The sequence below is a fragment of the Stegostoma tigrinum genome, chromosome 31, assembly GCF_030684315.1.
Source record: "Stegostoma tigrinum isolate sSteTig4 chromosome 31, sSteTig4.hap1, whole genome shotgun sequence".
Taxonomy (NCBI): Eukaryota; Metazoa; Chordata; class Chondrichthyes; order Orectolobiformes; family Stegostomatidae; genus Stegostoma; species Stegostoma tigrinum.
This window is the reverse complement of record NC_081384.1, coordinates 31,864,013-31,883,884: the sequence shown is the minus strand read 5'-3', so window position 1 is coordinate 31,883,884 and position 19,872 is coordinate 31,864,013. Positions and strand designations below refer to the sequence as shown.

The 19,872-nt window shown below is 41.8% G+C and overlaps 1 protein-coding gene and 1 long non-coding RNA gene across 5 annotated transcripts in view; one reads left to right on the top strand and one right to left on the bottom strand.

Moving 5' to 3' along the window:
• The window catches only part of LOC125466243 (uncharacterized), a 155,281-nt gene that overhangs the window by 12,873 nt on the left and 122,536 nt on the right, over nucleotides 1–19,872 (top strand). Inside the window, exon 2 of the long non-coding RNA XR_007250413.1 lies at nucleotides 6,122–6,225. This is a non-coding gene — a long non-coding RNA (uncharacterized LOC125466243). The remainder of the gene's footprint in view (nucleotides 1–6,121; nucleotides 6,226–19,872) is intronic.
• Nucleotides 10,195–19,872, bottom strand: part of LOC125466241 (rho GTPase-activating protein 12) — a 212,064-nt gene continuing 202,386 nt past the window's right edge. For all 4 annotated transcript variants that reach the window (XM_048560516.2, XM_048560517.2, XM_059638678.1 and 1 more), the window contains 2 exons: nucleotides 16,807–16,912; nucleotides 10,195–13,617 (listed from right to left, as the gene is read on the bottom strand). In XM_048560516.2, coding sequence (XP_048416473.2) covers nucleotides 13,419–13,617; nucleotides 16,807–16,912 — 305 coding nt within the window. In that variant the 3' untranslated portion in view covers nucleotides 10,195–13,418. The remainder of the gene's footprint in view (nucleotides 13,618–16,806; nucleotides 16,913–19,872) is intronic.

The following is a 19,872-nucleotide window of genomic DNA, read 5'->3' as shown; positions in this document are numbered from 1 at the left end:
AGACCAGTTAAAGATGGACAGTGAATGCTAGTCTAGTTGACAGCACGCACATCCTATGAAAGAATTAGGAAAGAGGATAACGAACATAGAACAGGACTAGTTGATTCAGCCGTTTGGAATCTTCCCTGATGTTCAGTATAATCATGGCTGATCAAACACATCAATACGTTTTACATGCCCCATCCCATAACTCTGTACGCTATTGTTCTCAGAAATTTATCAGTTTCTATCCGAAGCATCCTCAAAAGACTGAGCCTCTACTCCACTGAGGTAGAGAACTCAAAGGTTCATAAACATTTTGAACTTAAGTGACAGTTTTTAAATTTTGTCCTTGGTTCTAGATTCTCCAAAGGAAACATCTTGTCTCCATCTAAAAACCAAAAGAACTGCAAATGTTGGAAATCAGAAACAGAAATTGCTGGAAAAGCTCAGCAGGTTTGGCAGCATCTGTGGAGAGAAACCAGAATTAACATTTCGGTGTCCAGTGAGCCTTCCTCAGATTGCAGGAAGGGTCACTGGGTCTGAAATGTTAACTCTCATTTCTTTCCATAGATGCTACCAAACTGGCTGAGCCTTTCCACAAATTTCTGCTTTGGTCCTTGTCTCCATCAATCTTGTCTATCACTTTAGATATTTTGTTGGTTTTATTGAAATCAGTTGTCATTCTTCAAAACTCTGGAGAATACAATTCTTCGTAGGACAGTCCTGTCCTCCTGACGAAAAACTTGGATAAACTTTCAGTGCAGCCCCTTTAAGGCAATAATATCCTTGCTGAGGCAAGGAGACTAAAACTGTACAATGTACTCCAGGTGCAGTTTAACCAAGCTTCTTTACATTTGAAGCAAGATTTCACTATTGTATTCAAATCCTCTTGAGATCAAAGCTAACACTCAGCAACCTTCCTCATAGTTTGTTATTAGTCTTCAGTGACCTCTAGGTCCCTATGGATTGATGGCTGGTTTGTGATGCAGAGTGATGCCGAAAAATGTGGATTCAATTCCTGCACTGGCTGAAGTTACCATTAACTACTCTCCTTGACAGCCTGTCCCCTCAGCTAAAGCATGGTGACCCTCAGGTTAAACCACCACTAGTCGTCTGTTTCTAATGAGCAAGCAGCCCTATGGTCTGGTAAGGCTACGGTGACTTTTCCTTTTAATAAACTCCTATCATCCAAGAAATGTTGTGTTCTCTGCTTGGGCGGAACCTTGGCTCAGTGATTAGCACTGCTGCCTCACAGCAACAGGGACCAGGTTTGATTCCACGCTTAGGTGATAGCCCGTGTTTGGAGTTTGCACATTCTCCCTGTGTCTGGGTGGGTTTTCTCCCACAGTCCAAAGATAAGATGGACTGGCCATGCTGAATTGCCCCATAGTATCCAGGGATGTGTAGGCTAAGTGGACTGGCCATGATAAATGCATAGGGTAAGGGACCGGGATGCTGTTCAGAGGGGTGGTACAGACATATTGGGCCAAATGGCCTCTTTTTACACTGTGGGGATTCTATGATCTGTTTCTATTACCTAAGTGAATAATCTCATTTTTATATGTTATATTTATCAACCATATTCTTGTCCATTAAGCCCTGTCTGAATCCTCCTGAAATCACTGTACATCTTCTTCAAGATACATTCACACTTAACTCTCTGCCATCCAAAAATTTGGAAATATTACTTTTGATCTCCATTTCCAAAGCATTGGCATTTATTGTGAAAAGCTGGAGCCCAAGCACCGATCTTTGTGGTTACTCCACTCGTTACATCCTCCAGTGTAAGACAATTTACTCCTATTCCCTGTTTTCTGCCTGCTCGTCAATCATTAATCTGAACCAGTACATTAACCCCTATCCCACATGTTTTCGTTCTTCCAACGAGGGGAACTTTATCCAAAACCTTCTGAAAATTTGAGCACACTATGTCCATCAGTTTTCCTTTATCAATTTTGTAAGGAATGTTGCCAAAACATGCCAAAATGTTTGTCAAACATGATTTTCCTTTATTTTAAATCCATTCCATGCCCAATCAGATCATTATCATCCAGCCATGTGTTTATCCCATCCTTATAATAAATCCTAATATAGTCTTCTGGTAGCAGTAGAGACAAACAGGTCTTTAGTCCCATTGTTTCCATCTGCTCCCCTCTTAAAAAGTTGGGGGTATTTTCTACCTTCCAAGCCACAGGAATCATTCCAAAATCTGTGGTCTTTTAGAAGATGACCACCAATGCATCAACTATCTTGATAACCACCTCATCTCCTTCAACAGTCCAGGATGGAGACTGTTGCTCCTGGGTATTTACCAACTTATTTATTAATTTCTCCAGTACAATGTTCCTACTCATGTTCATTTTTTTCAACTCCTCATTCACCATAGCCAGTTGGATCTCTAATTCTGGGAGATTTCTGATAGCGTTCTCGGGGAAAACAGACACAAATGAGCCATTTAGCTTCCATTCAATTTCTCTGTTCTCCATTATGAATTCACATAACTATGCCTCTAATGGGCCCATATTTATTTAAGCTAAATGTTGTCTTTATACATTACTAAAGAAGTTTTTTTAGTCTTTTTTATCCCTTGGTTATATTCATACTCTATTCACCTTTGTTTTTCAGTCCTCCTTTGCTATATTGTAAAATCCTCCCAAACGTCAGAATTACTGTAATTTCTGGTAACTTTATCAGCATTTTCTGATTTTTCTTGGTTAGCCACAATTTATTGATGTGAGTTTTTGCATCTTGAAGAAATATGTAATTATTGCAAGTCAATTAATTGTCTTTTAGTAACTATATATTACCCATGTATAGCACAGTTAATTTGAATCTGGAATTACATTCTCTGTTACCTTATATGTAAGCCTCAAGCTACAACCCAGTTTTTCCAGTTGAGACATACAAATTCATAATGGAAAATGACAAGGGAAAGCTGGCTAAACACGAGAAAGTAATATAAGGATATGTTAATGAAGTTGGGTAGAAAAGTGTGGGTAAGTCTTGTATAGACCAGAAACACCAGCAGGAAACTGTTGACACAAATGACACCCCAGAATGAAAGAACAGAAATTGTTTAATTAGTAATACTTCTCCAAATGGTCTTGTTCCAGTTAGACCAACCTGACTCATTTACCAATTTTGCTTGGCTGACTCTTCCTTCTGAGACTCTAATGGAGCTTCAGTCACGAAGATTTATCTTTGTACAATGGCATTTCACTGTGAACAAAGCCCAGAAAATTGCATTTAATTTAGTTCTGAAGATTCACATTTGACTGAAAATGGAAATCATTTTGCTCTTCTTGTCAAGCGACTGTATCCCCATAAAACAAGATAATTAACATCTCCACCCAAACTACAGTACTAAGGATAGGAGAGAGTCTAGATTATTGTAATGAAAACTGGTTGTTCAGGAGAGTTCTTCAGAAGAAACTGATTTCTGATCAGAATGAATCTCACGTTATCTTGTGAACTGGATAGAAATAGTGAGCTGTAGTGTTACATAGTGACATCTGCTGGAGATCTTCAGTACACAACAGATGGAATGAGGGATAACAAAGTGTGGGGCTGGATGAACACAGCAGGCCAAGCAGCATCTTCGGAGCACAAAAGCTGACGTTTCAGGCCTAGACCCTTCATCAGGAAAGCCTTTCTGATGAAGGGTCTAGGCCCGAAACATCAGCTTTTGTGCTCCTAAGATGCTGCTTGGCCTGCTGTGTTCATCCAGCTCCACACTTTTGTTATCTCGGATTCTCCAACATCTGCAGGCCCCATTATCTCTCTCAACAGATGGAATGAGGGTCAGCTGTTAACTAGACGTCAGCACTATCCAGGATAAAAGTTTTACAAAGAGAAACATGGTTATGCTGTCCATGACAAAATGACTGGCTTGTTGACAATAAAGATCACACTGTCTGAGGCACTGAGTATTGGGACCGCTGCCCCGCCCAGTGAAACACTGCCTGGTTCCTGGCATTGCGTAATGGACCATCTAGCCATTATTATCAGGTAGAACCAACTTGAAGACAACCCAGATCCAGGTTACACAGCACAGGGATGAACCAGAGACAGGAAATTACAACATAGATCACCACCCTGTAAATTCTCCAACTGGTGAAGTTCTCTCTCTATTGCCCCTGATTAAGACAGTGCTGTGATGCATAGAGATGTCAGGGCTCCCTGGTCTGTGCTGTTCTGAAACAGGTAAATGGTAAAAACACTTGGCTTTAGCCTCACTGCCCCAGGAGCTGTTAACTAGGACTTCTGTGCCTCACCACTGTTAACTTAGGGCACTCTTACTTGTAGGAGCATTGGGCAAGGTCATGTGATAACTCCCGGGGTCCTACTGTAGGCCAGTGTTTAGTGTGGTTATTACTTTTACGTGAAGAGGCTCAGACTTGGGTGAGATAACCCTGTCAGAAAGAGCAATACAGCCAAGTCACGGCCAAAGCAGGACATTGTTAGTTCAATGCCCACTCCGGAGACTTGAATGCATAATTCAGCCTAATAATCCAATGCAATACTGAGGGAGTAGCTCTACCAGAGATGTGGTCTTTTACATGAGATGTTAAAGCAAAGTCCTTTACCCACTGAAATGGGCCAAATCCCCCATAGTACCAATTCAATGAAGAGCAGAGGAATTTTCCCAGGTGTACTGGCCAATACTAATCCCTCAACCAACATGGCAAATTATCATTTTATGAAAACTGAATGAACTATAGATGCCGTAAATAAGGAACAAAAACAGAAGGTGCTGGAAAAGCTCAGCAGATCTGGCAGCGTCTGTGAAGAAAATATCTGAGCTAATATTTCGGGTCCAGTGACCCTTCCTCAGAAGGGTCTCCTCTGATTAGACAGTGACTTATTCAGCAGTCTCTGTGGACAGATGACCTTCTTCCACTACAGATTTGTGGGTCCTGAGGGAAGAAAATAGCCTGACGTTAGATCTGCATTGTCACAGATCGGTTGGGTTGTGTTTGATGAGACCGGTAAGCGTGCACATATTACCCCATCGTTCAAGCTCATTGGCACTTTGGCGGATGCCTCTTCCCCAGCCTGGGCAGGTTTTGAGCAAGAAATTTCCATGAGTCAGGGGAAATGTTGCATTCTTGAGGATTTGAGGACATCCACAAAGCGTTCCCTTTGCCCTCCAGGTAACCATTGAGCGTTGCCACAGCAAGAGTGGTAAATTTGTGTTGGGAGTCATGAATGAGACATGCAGTACAGCGACTGCACTCAAAACAAATTCAATGTTTGAGGATATTTTGAAGCTGCAGAAGGTGCTATATAAATGGAATCACTTCTTTCTCCATTTCTGTCAGGACAAAAACAATTAACACACTTTAAACAAATTCTAAAATCACTGACATTTTAATCTCTTTATTACAGGAAAATGCTAATGTATACATTTTTCTTCACTTGAGCAATAAAGCTCCAATAATTCCATCATTTATTTACTAATCATTCATGTAACAACAGCAAGATACCAGAGAGGCAACTGGCTGAGTACAAAAAAGGTGAGATGCAACAGCAATTGCTGAACAGAATCTTATTTATATAGAATTATATACACATACTTGTATTTATATTGTGAAATACCTCAAGTGCACTTTACATACAGGGAAAGACTTGTGCAAATTAAGAAGGCAAAAGGAAACCTAATTATACAGAGGTAGATGGCAAGCTGATGCATGAAAGGCGGTGACATCAGGCATTAGGCATCAATTATATAGAAAGGAACTTTGCTGAGGGAAGAGACTGCAGGCACAATCATCAAATATGAAGCTTTTTGAAGGATCCTGCGGTGGCAGGAAAGGAGGTAAATAGATGGACTGGCTTTGAAAGAGTATTCCTGAGGATTAAGTTGCAATGATTGAGAAATCTAGTCTGTCGGTGACAATTGGAGAATAGAGGCAAACTTCCAGGTTGAAGAAATGGGAGTGTTTGACTATAGGAAGTTCACACTAACCAGTTCTGTGCACGTCAATTGAGTGGAAGGGATTCAAGAACATGGGGAAATTCACAAAGTTGCCAGAGAACAGAAAGAAAGCATTCACCCCATTGTGCCTGCACTGGCTCATTGCATCAACAATTCACATAGTACCATTCCCCGATAACCCTGCACATTGTTCCTTTGCAGAGAACAGCTTGCTTCCCTTTGGAATGAGTCCTGAGATGAATCTTCCAGGGAGCCACCACAGCTAAGCAAGTGGGGCAGTGGAAAAGGAATAGAGAAACAGAAGGGTGAGTGACTGTTCGTGAAGGTAAGGTTCAGAACTACAGGCTCTGAAGGACAAGCAAGATAATCACTTGGAAAATGAATCCACAAGGTGAGGATAGAGTGATGACAGTTGTGGAAGCAGAGGGCTTTGGGAGAGGGCAATTGCAGAGGGGGAAAAGAGGTGGCTTTCAACAGCAGGGAGAATGAAATTTCTGCTTAAGTTCAGAATGAGGTGAGATATCCAATTACTTGGAACCCCATCTAATTACACCCGTATGTAGCGATATCTGGCCAACATGTGACACCAGACCTATAGCAGTTGACTTCTAAGAGACCTCTGGGCAATAAATGCTGGTCTAGACAGTGATGCCCATATTCCATTCCTGAATAATGTTCAAAAATTTGCTTGGCAGCCTGTCTTTTCCAATTGCGGTGCTAAATGGATGGAGTAAGTTTGTTCTGGTAGCTGACATGTAGCTTAGAAAAACACCATTAGCAGGGACTTGTCTTATTCTGACTGAAGCAGACCCATCACCTGCATTAGAGATTATGGGAACTGCAGATGCTGGAGAATCCGAGATAACAAAGTGTGGAGCTGGATGAACACAGTAGGACAAGCAGCATCTTAGGAGCACAAAAGCTGACGTTTTGGGCATAGACCCTTCATCAGAAAAAGGGGGAGGGGGAGAGGATTCTGAAATAATCTGAAATATTTCAGAACCCTCTCCCCCTCCCCCTTTTCTGATGAAGGGTCTAGGCCCAAAACGTCAGCTTTTGTGCTCCTAAGATGCTGCTTGTCCTACTGTGTTCATCCAGCTTCACACTTTGTTACCTACCATCACCTGCATTCTCAACTTGCCTTTCACTCCCAGGCAATCGAAAACCCACCAGGGACAGAAACAGCCAGGAAAATGGCTTAGAATGAAGCAGACAATGTGCTGTGTTCAGGTACAGCACATACCATTTTCTGCTGACAGGTCTAGAACATAGAAAAGCAGCCATCTAAGTACAGCATTAGAGCACCCCATTGGGAATGGTGCATATTACTATCCTTTTTCTCATGTGGCATGGATCAATCACCCCAAAGGAACCAACTATTCTGCTGTGGTAGGTGTTATTGCAGCTTTGACCTATCAATGTCCTCACCCTGATGTTTGCATGCATACTTTCTCAGCAGGGGTCAATGGACAGTGATCTGTTCCCTCCCCCACAACCCTCCCATTTCTAGAGGCAGTATGTCCAATTGCATGTCCCAGTGCACTAGAAGAGGCCAGGGATTCAATTGAACCCTACTGGCCTTTAGAAACTCAGCTCTCCAGAGTGTTCAGTGAGCCCTTAAAATTCTTCCCTTTGCTAACACTGAATATTTATCACATTAGATACATTAAGGCTGGACCTTTCAGTCAGCAGGGTTTCAAATTTTAAATTTTTGCAAAGTGTCCTATGCTACAGTTAAAAGGTGAAAAGGGTTAACATTAATGCTTCCTGTAACAGCTGCCGATATTTTTGTACTTGAGGTTAGTGCCAGTGCAAGAATCAATCTAACTGTTTCCTCAAAATAAAATAAACAAGCCCAGAACCTTAATTTGGTTTCATTTACAGAGATCTTAAATAATATACATAACTCTGGAATCTTTTCAAGTTATTTACAATTTCTCAGATTGTTATGTTCTAAAAAAGTAACAGATACATTTCAAAAAAACACTAGTAGTTATGAAGCAGAAGCAATCTGCGGATTAATGAAAAAAAATCTTTTAAATGTTATGGAATTTGGAAGAGGGCATCCATCACAAGAAAATGCACAGTTTCCATCTTTGCCACGTTAAATGCAGTCATTTTGTGACTCTTGTGTTTCAAAACAGTTTCAAAATGGCTCCTCCTTAACCCAGACACACATTTTCAGAGATCGCGCATTGCAAGTTTAGCACGTTAGCTTAACAATTCCATTAAAATGACAAGCACAAGAAACTAACACATTCATTGGAAGTAGTGTGGAAACAAGTATTGCAGGAAAATCATAGTTGTACAATGACTTTATAATCTTTGGCTAAGGCAACTCTGCTTTAATTTTAATAGGAGCTTGAACTTCCTAAATGATTTTTATTTTGTACCGGTAAGAATCCTTTCATTTTAACTAGGGTAACCTTGGGTAGAGTGTGCCAATTTTACTTTTAAAAATTCAACATTTTGGGCAAATTCTTTTTTTGAGTCTTTGCTCTTCTAATTTCCTTCAATTCAAAGCAATCTCACTGTTCTCCAGGTGATACAATGGTCATCTTTTATTTGATGGAGGAAGGGCATTTAGGGTATTCCATCAGTCAACTGCTATTTAAGGCATGCTTCAAGGTATGGTGGTTAAGATATGTTACCACTTACAGGTGAACAGTAGTAGAATAGAATGGGTTAAGGATGAAAGGGGCATTATGTTTTGGAGTCAGTGTGAGGTTCTCACCTTTTATCCCACTACGGCAATAGATGCCAAACCATGTCTACCAAAGTCTCAGTGTGTGGCATTCACAAGGTAAAATAAACAATATTCCTTGATGTAGCCAAAGGAACGGCTGTGTTTAAAATAAACAAGCAAGACGACTTTGAAATAAGCAATGAAACATCTGAGCATATAGCTAGTCTGTTCTTGAATTCAGCACCTCATGTTTCTCAGTGATGCAGAACTGAATATTGCATTGTCTAGGAACTATCTGGGATTGAAGACTTCCAGTCAACCGAAATGAAGGGATGTGGGCAAAGAGATGGGCAACCTATTAAGAGAGTACCTGACGAACCTTACAATAAAATATCTGTAGTCTTCTACCCCCATCATCCGGTAGAAGCCTAAATCAGTAACTTGACCCATTTGTCCAACATAGAATATATTTTCATCCAATTAATTTTAATTTAGGGTAGTGTCAAGAAAATTTCTGGCTCCTTCCCAAAGTATGTATTTTCGGGTTACGAGCACACTTTCACAACATCTATCGTCACAAGATGCTTCAAAGATTCTTATGCATCTGGGGAATCATGAGATGATATTGGACAGTTGGAAATTTGCAAAGGGATACTCCCCAGTCAGACAGCAGACTTGTGAAGATTACAGCACCAGCAAATGAATCACCACTGAACACTCTAATCGATTTCAACCTCTCTCCTTAATTCTTTACTTAGAAATGTTCTCTGGACACTTCCTGAGAGCAACAGCAACTACAACTGTCATGGATTTAGCCGGTGGTGCTCTGTTGTATACTGGATAGTGGTGGTGTTGGTGGTGAATTTTGGAATTTTGAAAGTGTTCCCACCTCTGCCATCCGTTTTTGCTTCCATCCCCCCCAGTGTGAACCTTATGAATGCATTGCATTTCATCCAAAAAATCCCAAATAGGATTGGTAGTTCACCAAATAAACATTGTGAACTAAGAAACACTGACATAGTTGAGTTCTGTCAATATTGACTATAACATAGGTTGACAAAGTTTCAGTGCTCTTACAGACAGCGGCTAGATTGAATATCAGTTTCCAATATTACAATTTCAGAGGTTGGGTGTCATCATGCAATGCTTTCTCAGGCCAGGTAAAGTGTTTCATTATCTCTTCTGAAAGCAAACACATCTCCATACTTCATGTGGTTGTTCTCCAGTCAGTTCCCACTTGCTGTGGGGACATCGATGCCTGTAACCTGGCACCGCTTCTCCATGAAGGAAGAGAAATCAATGATGCTTTCTCCCATCATGTGACGTACTTCGTCTCTGGGATTCAGTGGAAGATCACATGATGAGCTCACCCACTGTCCCAGAGGATTTTAACATTTTGGGTTGCAATGGGCTACTTCAATTAGACAGATTCTTAAACACAGAGATAGTAGTAACTGCAGATGCTGGAGAATCTGAGATAAAAAGGTGTAGAGCTGGATGAACACAGCAGGCCAAGCAGCATCAGAGGACCAGGAAGGCTGATGTTTCGGGCCTAGACTAGGCCTGAAACATCAGCCTTCCTGCCCCTCTGACGCTGCTTGGCCTGCTGTGTTCATCCAGCTCAACACCATGTTATCTCTTCTCAAACACAGACTTTTTTTTAAAACAAATATAGAGTGAATCTGACACATCAATGGATCTGAATTAAGACTGCTAGGGCAGTTTATAAACGCTGATGTATCTGGATGGATCACACTGTTGTGAATGTCACATTGCTGCTGCAGCTACTGTACTGCAACATTTCCTGTAGTTTATACAAATGCCCACAATGCTTTCCATCCCGTTATTTCTAGTAACATTGAGCTTAACCCACACTTTGCAGGGAATTGCTCACTCTTGCAACATAGAAACAAGTCATTCAGCCCTACTGGACTTATTCTGGCTTTTTGACAGAGCTATCCACCTAGCCTCACTATGTTGTTCATTCCACAGATATTTGAGTATATCTCCATTTGCTCATTTTAAGTCATTACTGACTCTGATTCAACTGCCTTCTCCAGATCACAACGTACTGAAATGAAAAAAAAATTGTTGCCTGTCATCTACCCCCTGCATCTTATGCTGATAATCTGAAATCTGCGTCTTCTGGTTACTGATGCTCCTGCCCTCTGGGCACAACTATTCCACATTTAATGTCTCGTAACTCTCCAAAAGTCAGCCATCATTCCAGCCTGCCTTGTATTTCAATAGTTCTTACAAAGGAACTAAGAGCAAGACTTAGCAAATCAGCCCCTCGAGCCTGCTCCACCATTTGATACGATCGTGGCTGATCTCATCTTGCCCTCAATTTCACTTTCCTACACGCTCCTCATAATCCTTTAACTGTTACCAATTAAAGTTATATCGTAAGAAAACTGACCTTTAAGTATTGCCTCGGTGGTCGGGACGTACGGAGAATTGGCGAAATATAACAAGTATATAATTGGCCTGATTAATTGGACAAGTAAGGTGTCTGCCTGATTCTAGCACCCAGCCTTAGACCGGTTGTTAAGAGGGGAAATCCCCCACGCGAGGGTTAGGACCCTGAAGCGGGTGTGGAAGAAGGCGCCACCGAATCTCGACAAGATTAATTAAATTAGCATAATGGGAGGCAAGGGGAGTTGCCTGAGTAGCGATCGATCTGCAAATAATGTCAAAGTGGAATATATTCCACCTGACAGCCCTTTGGGGAGAATGTTGGGCAGTTGAGAATACAGCTCCCGGACGCGGGAGAAAGATAAGACTACAGTGATAAATTATTGTTGTTTTGTTTGGTCTAGAGAAAGCATTAAGGTACCTAATATTTTTTGGCCCAAATATGGGTCCGATGAGGATTGGTTGTGTCAAGAATTAAATATATATGTCAATCGGAAAGAACCAGTCAACAAGAGTCAGACTATGTGGCTTGTTGGATAGGTGGTGCGAAGGTAGGACTATATCCTATGACTACAGAAAGATCAGGGGGAGGGCAGGGAAAGGACGAACAAGAGAAACCACAGTAGGATCCCCTAACATGTTTGCCACCTCCCTACAACCAGCCCACAGCCCCAGAACAAACCAGAACCAGAACAAACCCCAGCACCTGAAAAACAGCCAAACACTGAGGTAAAAGATACGGAACCGAGGGGGCCCAGAATTACACGATCTGCACAGCTTTAAATTGAGGGGTGAAAGATATAGGACAGATGTCAGAAGTAGTTTCTTTACTCAGAGAGTAGTAAGGGAATGGAACGCTTTGCCTGCAACGGTAGTAGATTCGCCAACTTTAGGTATATTTAAGTCGTCGTTGGATAAGCAAATGGACGTACATGGAATAGTGTAGGTTAGATGGGCTTGAGATCGGTATGACAGGTCGGCACAACATCGAGGGCCGAAGGGCCTGTACCGTGCTGTAATGTTCTGTCTCTTCTTTAAATGCATCCAGTGTCCCAGCATCCACCGCGCTTTGGGCTGATGAATTCCACAAACTCAACACTTTAGGGAAAGTAATTCTTGCTCATCTCCACTCTCATTTTAGATTTCTCCACAAGGGAAATTCTTTTCTTGGAAAGCAACAATTCCGTACTCCTGACTCTTTCCTTTCCTGTAATGTATCATTTTAAAGCACAGATCTGGCATTGTCTGACCACTACGTCATTTACCTCATTCGACCTCCTACTCTTCTCAAACTTTATTGGTATCCTGAACAATGGGCCTTTTATCTAGGTTTCTAAGCTGGAAAAAAATACCTTGATGATCGAGTAGTCTGACAATATCAGGAGTTATGCATTAAATAAACTACACAACAAGATAACTCTTCATAACTATCAGAATGCTCATTCTAACTTCCATAAGCTCCACTTCATACTACCTACCACAATTTCACATTTTGCCCATAGTCAGAATGCCCTTTCTGAGCAAAACAGTTTCTTTTAAGCGTTGGAGAAAACTACACTATTACATTGCTGTAAGAAGATGGTATATTCAGTCCAGCTCCAGCAGTTTAACCTTAGCTTGTCTGACTATCTGACCTAACAGCCTTGGTAAATCATTTCCATTATGACTGTCCCACAGGTTTCTGTTACTCATGTGTGATATAATCTCCAGTGTTACAATTTTCCCAATTCAATATGCTTTTACAAACTGCACATTTAATTATTATAAACAAAGTCAATAAATAGCAATAGATAAACGTGAACATCCAATACCTTGGGGAGTTAGATCCAGTTCTTATTACTGATGTCAGATCACATGTAAAAATGCCTCAGAATCGAGAGAGGGAAGCACCCTTTAAAGTGCTGTGTGCTGATTCATTACAAAACAATCCTGCTGGGCAGAATCCCAAGGGCTACCATGAACTACACAGTGAAAGCAGCAGCCAGAAAGATATCCTCCAGAAATTGCTTCCAGGTGCAAGTTGAAATAAGCATGTCACCTCTTCTGGGTCCAGATACAAGGACCTCAGAATATTGAAAACAAAAACCACATGCACAGCAGCAAAGCGAATTTGTCGATCAGATGGGAAGGCTCACTCATACTGTGCCTCAGGGCTCAAGATATTGTCCACCAACAATATGACCCAGTTGGAATAATGCTTCTCCAACTATAAATGTGAAGTTAAGTCGGATCATGTCCTGAGATACAGCCTTTCCTCTTTTTTGCAATAAAACCATGTCTGCTGGGTTAAATGCATGCAGACACCTCTAGCTCCTTATTACTCTAGGAATGCACTCTCACATACAACACAAACACACACACACACACACACACACACATACACCAGTCCTGTGTTGCTCATCTGAAAACCGTCAACTCCCGGCTTTCGCTGAAAAGGTGTTGGTACTGATTAAGAATGAACTCTACAATCTGGTTCTGGTAGACCATGTGGACTGCGATGTTTCCTGTTTCTGTCTCTGGTCTCAGGAGGGTGGGGCCAAACACAATCGCCATACTCTGAGAACTCATTCGATTCTGATTGCGGTAGGCTATCACACTGGAAGAGAATGGAGGAGATTATTATAACTTGGAAAGCCATGTGCTATTTTATGTCACCATTATTCAATCCTAAAATACATCATTAAAATTGTCCTTGTATTCATTGCAAGCCAACTCCACAGTAGAAAAGGGACAAAAATATTAAATGAATTGTGTAGCAGCAAACAAAGTTCTTCGCTTCAAAAGATTGTAAGCGTGAACATTACAAGCCCATCCAGCATTCAATACATGGCCAGGTCCATATCAGCAGCTGTCATTGATAATGGTCAGGAACAGGAATAAAAACAGATTAATGTCTCTTTAGCCCTAGACCAGCGTAATACTGGACTAAGTTTATATTGTACACAAACAGGCCATTCAGCCCAACTGGCTTATACCAATGCTTTATGTTCCACACAACCATCCTACTTGAGCTAATACTAATGCCATGATGGCATTTACTTTTGTCTACCCTGTGCTTAGTAAGCTTCCACATTAACGCACCAACACTTGTCACCTCAACCACTTATAATAGTCAGTTCCACTTTCTAACCAATCTCTAGGTCAAGAAGTTTCTCGTGAATTTTCTATTAGACTTAATCAGGTAAATTTTATAGCCCGTGGTTTCGGTCTCACAACAAATAAAAGTATTTCCTCAATGCCTGCCCTGTCAAATTTTTCATAGCTGTAAAGATTAGCTTTGGGTTTTCCAAATTCAACCTGATTCCGAGGAGTCAGTTTATCAACGGATGACCTTGCTAGGTCACTGGTAGTGAAATTAATTATTTCCTCATTTTTAAAGCCAAATTTCTCTCTTTGATTAAACTTGTACAAAGCGCAATGAAAACTGGCCAACGGCCATGATATAATGGCTGACTGAAATGGTTATTCTTGTGCAAGTTTGGATAATGATGGCCAGGCAGCTGAGGCACTACAGCTCAGCCAAAACTATATTCACGCTGTTGGTGAAGGTCTGTAGCCCGGGTTGCGGGTGAGGTTGTTGACTTGCTCGCTGAGGTGGCTTGTTCTCGTTCAGACATTGCATCACCATGCCAGGTGATGTCATCAGTGGAGCCTCCAACAAAGCCTTATGCAGTGTGGCGCCAGTGTGTTAGGGCATACTGTGCCCTCCTGTTGCTGTCTGCTTAATAGGCAGCTGTGGATGAAGTTGCGGGGATATGCATTTCGGGGATATTGGAGGCTCCACTGATGGTGTCACCTAGACAAAATGTCTGAATGAGAACAAGCAGTGCAACGAGCAAGTCAACAGCCTCACTATATTCACACAAAAGCACTAACTATACAGGCCAAGGGCCTCAGTTGCTTTTCCATTTATTAGGCTGGGAAAAGTCAGGCCAAACTTAGTACTGCTATCTCCGACACCACATTTCCTTCACCCTGTATCCAAACATGCCCTGTGCCATCTGCTCAAGCAAAGTATTCCTTTACTAGCATCACAAAAAGCTGGCATTCTTTTGCCCTTTCTTTCCAGTTTGTTTTATATTATCTGACCTCTGTTCTTCATTTTCCTAAGTTTCTCCCCTACTCAACTCAATATTACCACCCAGTTGAGCTTTGACCCTTTATCTCATTTTGAACAAACAGTTCTTGATGACTAACCTCCTATAAACAACCACATGAAATAAATTCGGACTAATATTGATTTGCCCATATAATGTGCAGTATCATCAAATATAAGCCGTTCTGATTGAATTCTCTATTGGAAGCACTCAATGTTATTTACAGCACAGGTTAAAACTGATGGACAATATGGTTAATGAAACAAAAATCATCCAACACTTGCTTAGGAATGCTGTCATGAAAATCTACCTCACGTAGTGCCCAACACAAACTTAGGGTCACAGAAAAACATTCATGGCCAATTAAATATAATACATTCAAATAAAAAAATAACAGTTGTTATTATAAAGAAGAAATGTGGCAATAGTGTGTCTAAGCGTTTACCCATTCTACTCCTTAAACATCTACTTTCAGAGTCATACTGCACAGAAACAGACCCTTCAGACCAACCAGTCCATGCTGACCATAATCCCAAATGAAACTAGTCCCACCTCCCTGTGCTTGGATCATATCCCTCCAATATTTCTTATTCATGTACTTATCCCAATGTCTCTTAAACATTGGAACTGTACCAACATCCACTACTTCCTTTGGAAATTCATTCGACACGAACTACTCTCTGCGCAAAAAAGGTGCCCCTCATGTCCTTTTTAAATCTTTCCCGCTCGCCTTAAAAATATGCCCCCTATCTTGAAATCTCCCACCCCAGGGAAGAGACAGTTGCCATTCAACTTATCTATAAGGTCACTTGTCAGACTATAGTCCCCTGCACCACCCCCCCATCCTACCCGGTCAAACCAATGGAAACAATTTCTTCCATTGATGTTACCTTTATCTTAAATATCATTAAAACTTTGACCACATCACCAAGTTGTCTAAATCCAGGAAGTTTAGTCCCAATTTATGTAATCTCTCCTCTATTTAACCATGGGAATAAAGCTATTAGTCGTGGTAAACTTATGTAAACATACTGTCCTAGGTCAACCTGCTGAACATTGATGCCCAAATCTACCCACAACACTCCAGAGTTTTCTTGCATTTGTTCACAAAATTGAATGTCTTGGATTGGCCAGCATTTATTTTCCACCCCTAAAAGTCCTTCAAAAGATGGTAAGCTCTCTTCTCGAATAGTCTGTGTGGTATAGTACACCCACAGTGCTATTAGTTAAAGAACAGCTATAGAGTTCCAAGTCAGGGTCATTGTGGCTTGGAGGGGAACTTGCTCATGAACATGTAGCTCGTGTTCCTGTATGTCTGCTGCCCTCACCTTTCTGGGTCATAAAGGTTACATATTTGCAAGGAGCTGCGGGGTATATCTGCAATGCATCTTGTAGGTAGTACACTGTGCACCATGATGCAAAGAATGTTTAAAGGTGGTGAATGTTGTGGCTATCAAGCAATCTGCTTTGTCCTAGATGGTGTCAAGCTTCTTGAGTCTTTTTGGAGCTGCATCATTCAGGCAAGTGGGGAGGATTCTACAACACTCCTGACTTGTGCCTTGTAGCTGGTGGACAGAACTTGGGAAGATGGGAGGGGAGTTATTTGCTCCAGTGTTCCTGGTCTCTGGCCTGCCTTTTGGGTTTTTTTTAAACTATGTAATTCACCCAGAGTGAAGACAGTTACTCACTTGCACAGATGTTTGAAGAGAACTTGCATGGTATCATGGTTGGACACAGGGAGCGAATGGATTAAATCTTTGATGTATGTCAAACGCTGTCCAGGATCTCCCAACTCTGTGGGGGAAAAAAATGGTAGTATTTTAACTTTTGGTGAAACATTTGGAAGGAAAAAAAAAGTGATTTTTCTTAATCCCCAGGTCCTGCCACAGTTCTTTTTTTTAAACCATAACTGTTTGGAGTTGATAGGTAACAGACTTGTGGTCCCTTCAAACATCAGTCTGATAGAAGCCCGATGAAGTGCACCTTGACACTGTCCAGCTTAATGGCAGTTTAACATAAACTCAACTTACGCATAATGGAAACACCGAGTATTAATCCACTTGCGGCTATTTCAGAGCACTGCAAATAGGGAGCCTCTTTCACCTTCAGTCCAGCTTGTAGATAGACGGTGGTCACCAGAAGAATTCATGAAGTAGATATAACTCACTTATTTTACACGGTCATTAGGAGCTGCAAATGGACATGACTCTGCAGAGGTTCTTTGCAGGAACATTATTTATTCAATATCAAGTAGGGGTAGGTGGGACCTCTACAAGCAAGATGGTCTTCACCTGAACCAGAGGGGTACCGATATCCTGGGGGGGAAATTTGCTAAGGATGTTCGGGTGGGTTTAAACTAATTCAGCAGGGGGATGGGCACCAAAATTGTAGTTCGACTATAGAAAAGGTTGTAAGTAGGGTGGTCCGAAATAAAGTTTCAGGGAAGCAAGATGGCACCGGCAAGCAAGAAGTTGGATTGAAGTGTGTCTACTTCAATGTCAGGAGCGTCCGGAATAAGGTGGGTGAACTTGCAGCATGGGTTAGTACCTGGGACTTCGATGTTGTGGCCATTTCGGAGACATGGATAGAGCAGGGACAGGAATGGTTGTTGCAGGTTCCAGGATTTAGATGTTTCAGTAAGAACAGAGAAGATGGTAAAAGGGGCGGAGGTGTGGCATTGTTGGTCAAGGACAGTATTACAGTTGCAGAAAGGATGTTTGGGGTCTCGTCAACTGAGGTAGTATGGGCTGAGGTTAGAAACAGGAAAGGAGAGGTCACCCTGTTGGGAGTTTTCTATAGGCCTCCGAATAGTTCCAGAGATGTAGAGGAAAGGATAGCAAAGATGATTCTCGATTGGAGTGAGAGAGACAGGGTAGTTGTCATGGGGGACTTCAACTTTCCAAATATTGACTGGGAACACTATAGTTCGAGTACTATAGATGGGTCAGTTTTTGTCCAGAGTGTGCAGGAGGGCTTCCTGACACAGTATGTAGATAGGCCAACAAGGGGAGAAGCCACATTAGATTTGGTACTGGGTAATGAGCCTGGCCAGGTGTTAGATTTGGAAGTAGTTGAGCACTTTGGTGATAGCGATCACAATTCTGTTATGTTTACTTTAGTGATGGAAAGGGATAGGTGTATACCACTGGGCAAGAGTTATAGCTGGGGAAAAGGCAATTACGATGAGATTAGGCAAGATTTAGGGAGCATAGAATGGGGAAGGAAACTGCAGGGGATGGGCACATTAGAAATATGGAGCTTATTCAAGGAAAAGCTCCTGTGTGTCCTAGGTAAGTATGTACCTGTCAGGCAGGGAGGAAGCTGTAGAGTGCAGGAGCCGTGGTTTACGAAGGAGGTGGAATCTCTGGTCAAAAGGAAGAAGGCGGCTTATGTTAGGATGAGATGTGAAGGCTCAGTTAGGGCACTTGAGGGCTACGAGGTAGCCCGGAAAGACCTAAAGAGAGAGCTCAGAAGAGCCAGGAGGAGACATGAGAAGTTGTTGACGGATAGGATCAGGGTAAACCCAAAGGCTTTCTATAGGTATTTAAGGAATAAAAGAATGACGAAAGTAAGGTTAGGCCCAATCAAGGATAGTAGTGGTAAGTTGTGTGTGGAGTCAGATGAGATAGGGGAAGCGCTAAATGAATATTTTTCAACAGTATTCACTCTAGAAAACAACAATGTTGTCGAGGAGAATACTGAGATACAGGCTACTAGACTAGGTGGGATTGAGGTTCACACGGAAGAGGTATTAGAAATCCTTCAGAAGGTGAAGACAGATAAGTCCCCTGGGCAGGATGGGATTTATCCCCGGATCCTCTGGGAAGCCAGGGAGGAGATTGCTGAGCCTTTGGCATTGATCTTTAACTCGTCATTGTCTACAGGAATAGTGCCGGATGACTGGAGGATAGCAAATGTGGTTCCCCTGTTCAAGAAGGGGAGTAGAGACAACCCTGGTAATTATAGACCAGTGAGCCTTACCTCAGTTGTTGGTAAAGTGTTGGAAAAGGTTATAAGGGATAGGATTTATAATCATCTACAAAAGAATAAATTGATTAGGGATAGTCAGCACGGTTTTGCGTAGGGAAGGTTGTACCTCACAACCCTTATTGAGTTCTTTGAGAAGGTGACCAAACAGGTAGATGAGAGTAAACTGGTTGATGTGGTGTATATGGATTTCAGCAAGTCGTTCGATAAGGTTCCCCACAATAGGCTATTGTACAAAATCCAGAGGAATGGAATTGTGGGAGATATAGCAGTTTGGATCGGAAATTGGCTTGCTGAAAGAAGACAGAGGGTGGTAGTTGATGGGAAATGTTCATCCTGGAGACCAGTTACTAGTGGTGTACTGCAAGGGTCGGTGTTGGGTCCACTGCTGTTTGTCATTTTTATAAATGACCTAGATGAGGGCGTAGAAGGATGGGTTAGTAAATTTACAGACGACACTAAGGTCGGTGGAGTTGTGGATAGTGACGAAGGATGCTGTAGGTTGCAGAGAGACATAGAAAAGCTGCAGAGCTGGGCTGAGAGGTGGCAAATGGAGTTTAATGCAGACAAGTGTGAGGTGATGCACTTTGGTAGGAGTACCCGGAAGGCAAAGTACAGGGCTAATGGTAAGATTCTTAGCAGTGTATATGAGCAGAGAGATCTCCGTGTCCATGTACACAGTTCCTTGAAAGTTGCCACCTAGGTTGACAGGGCTGTTAAGAAGGCATACAGTGTTTTAGCTTTTATTAATAGAGGGATCGAGTTCC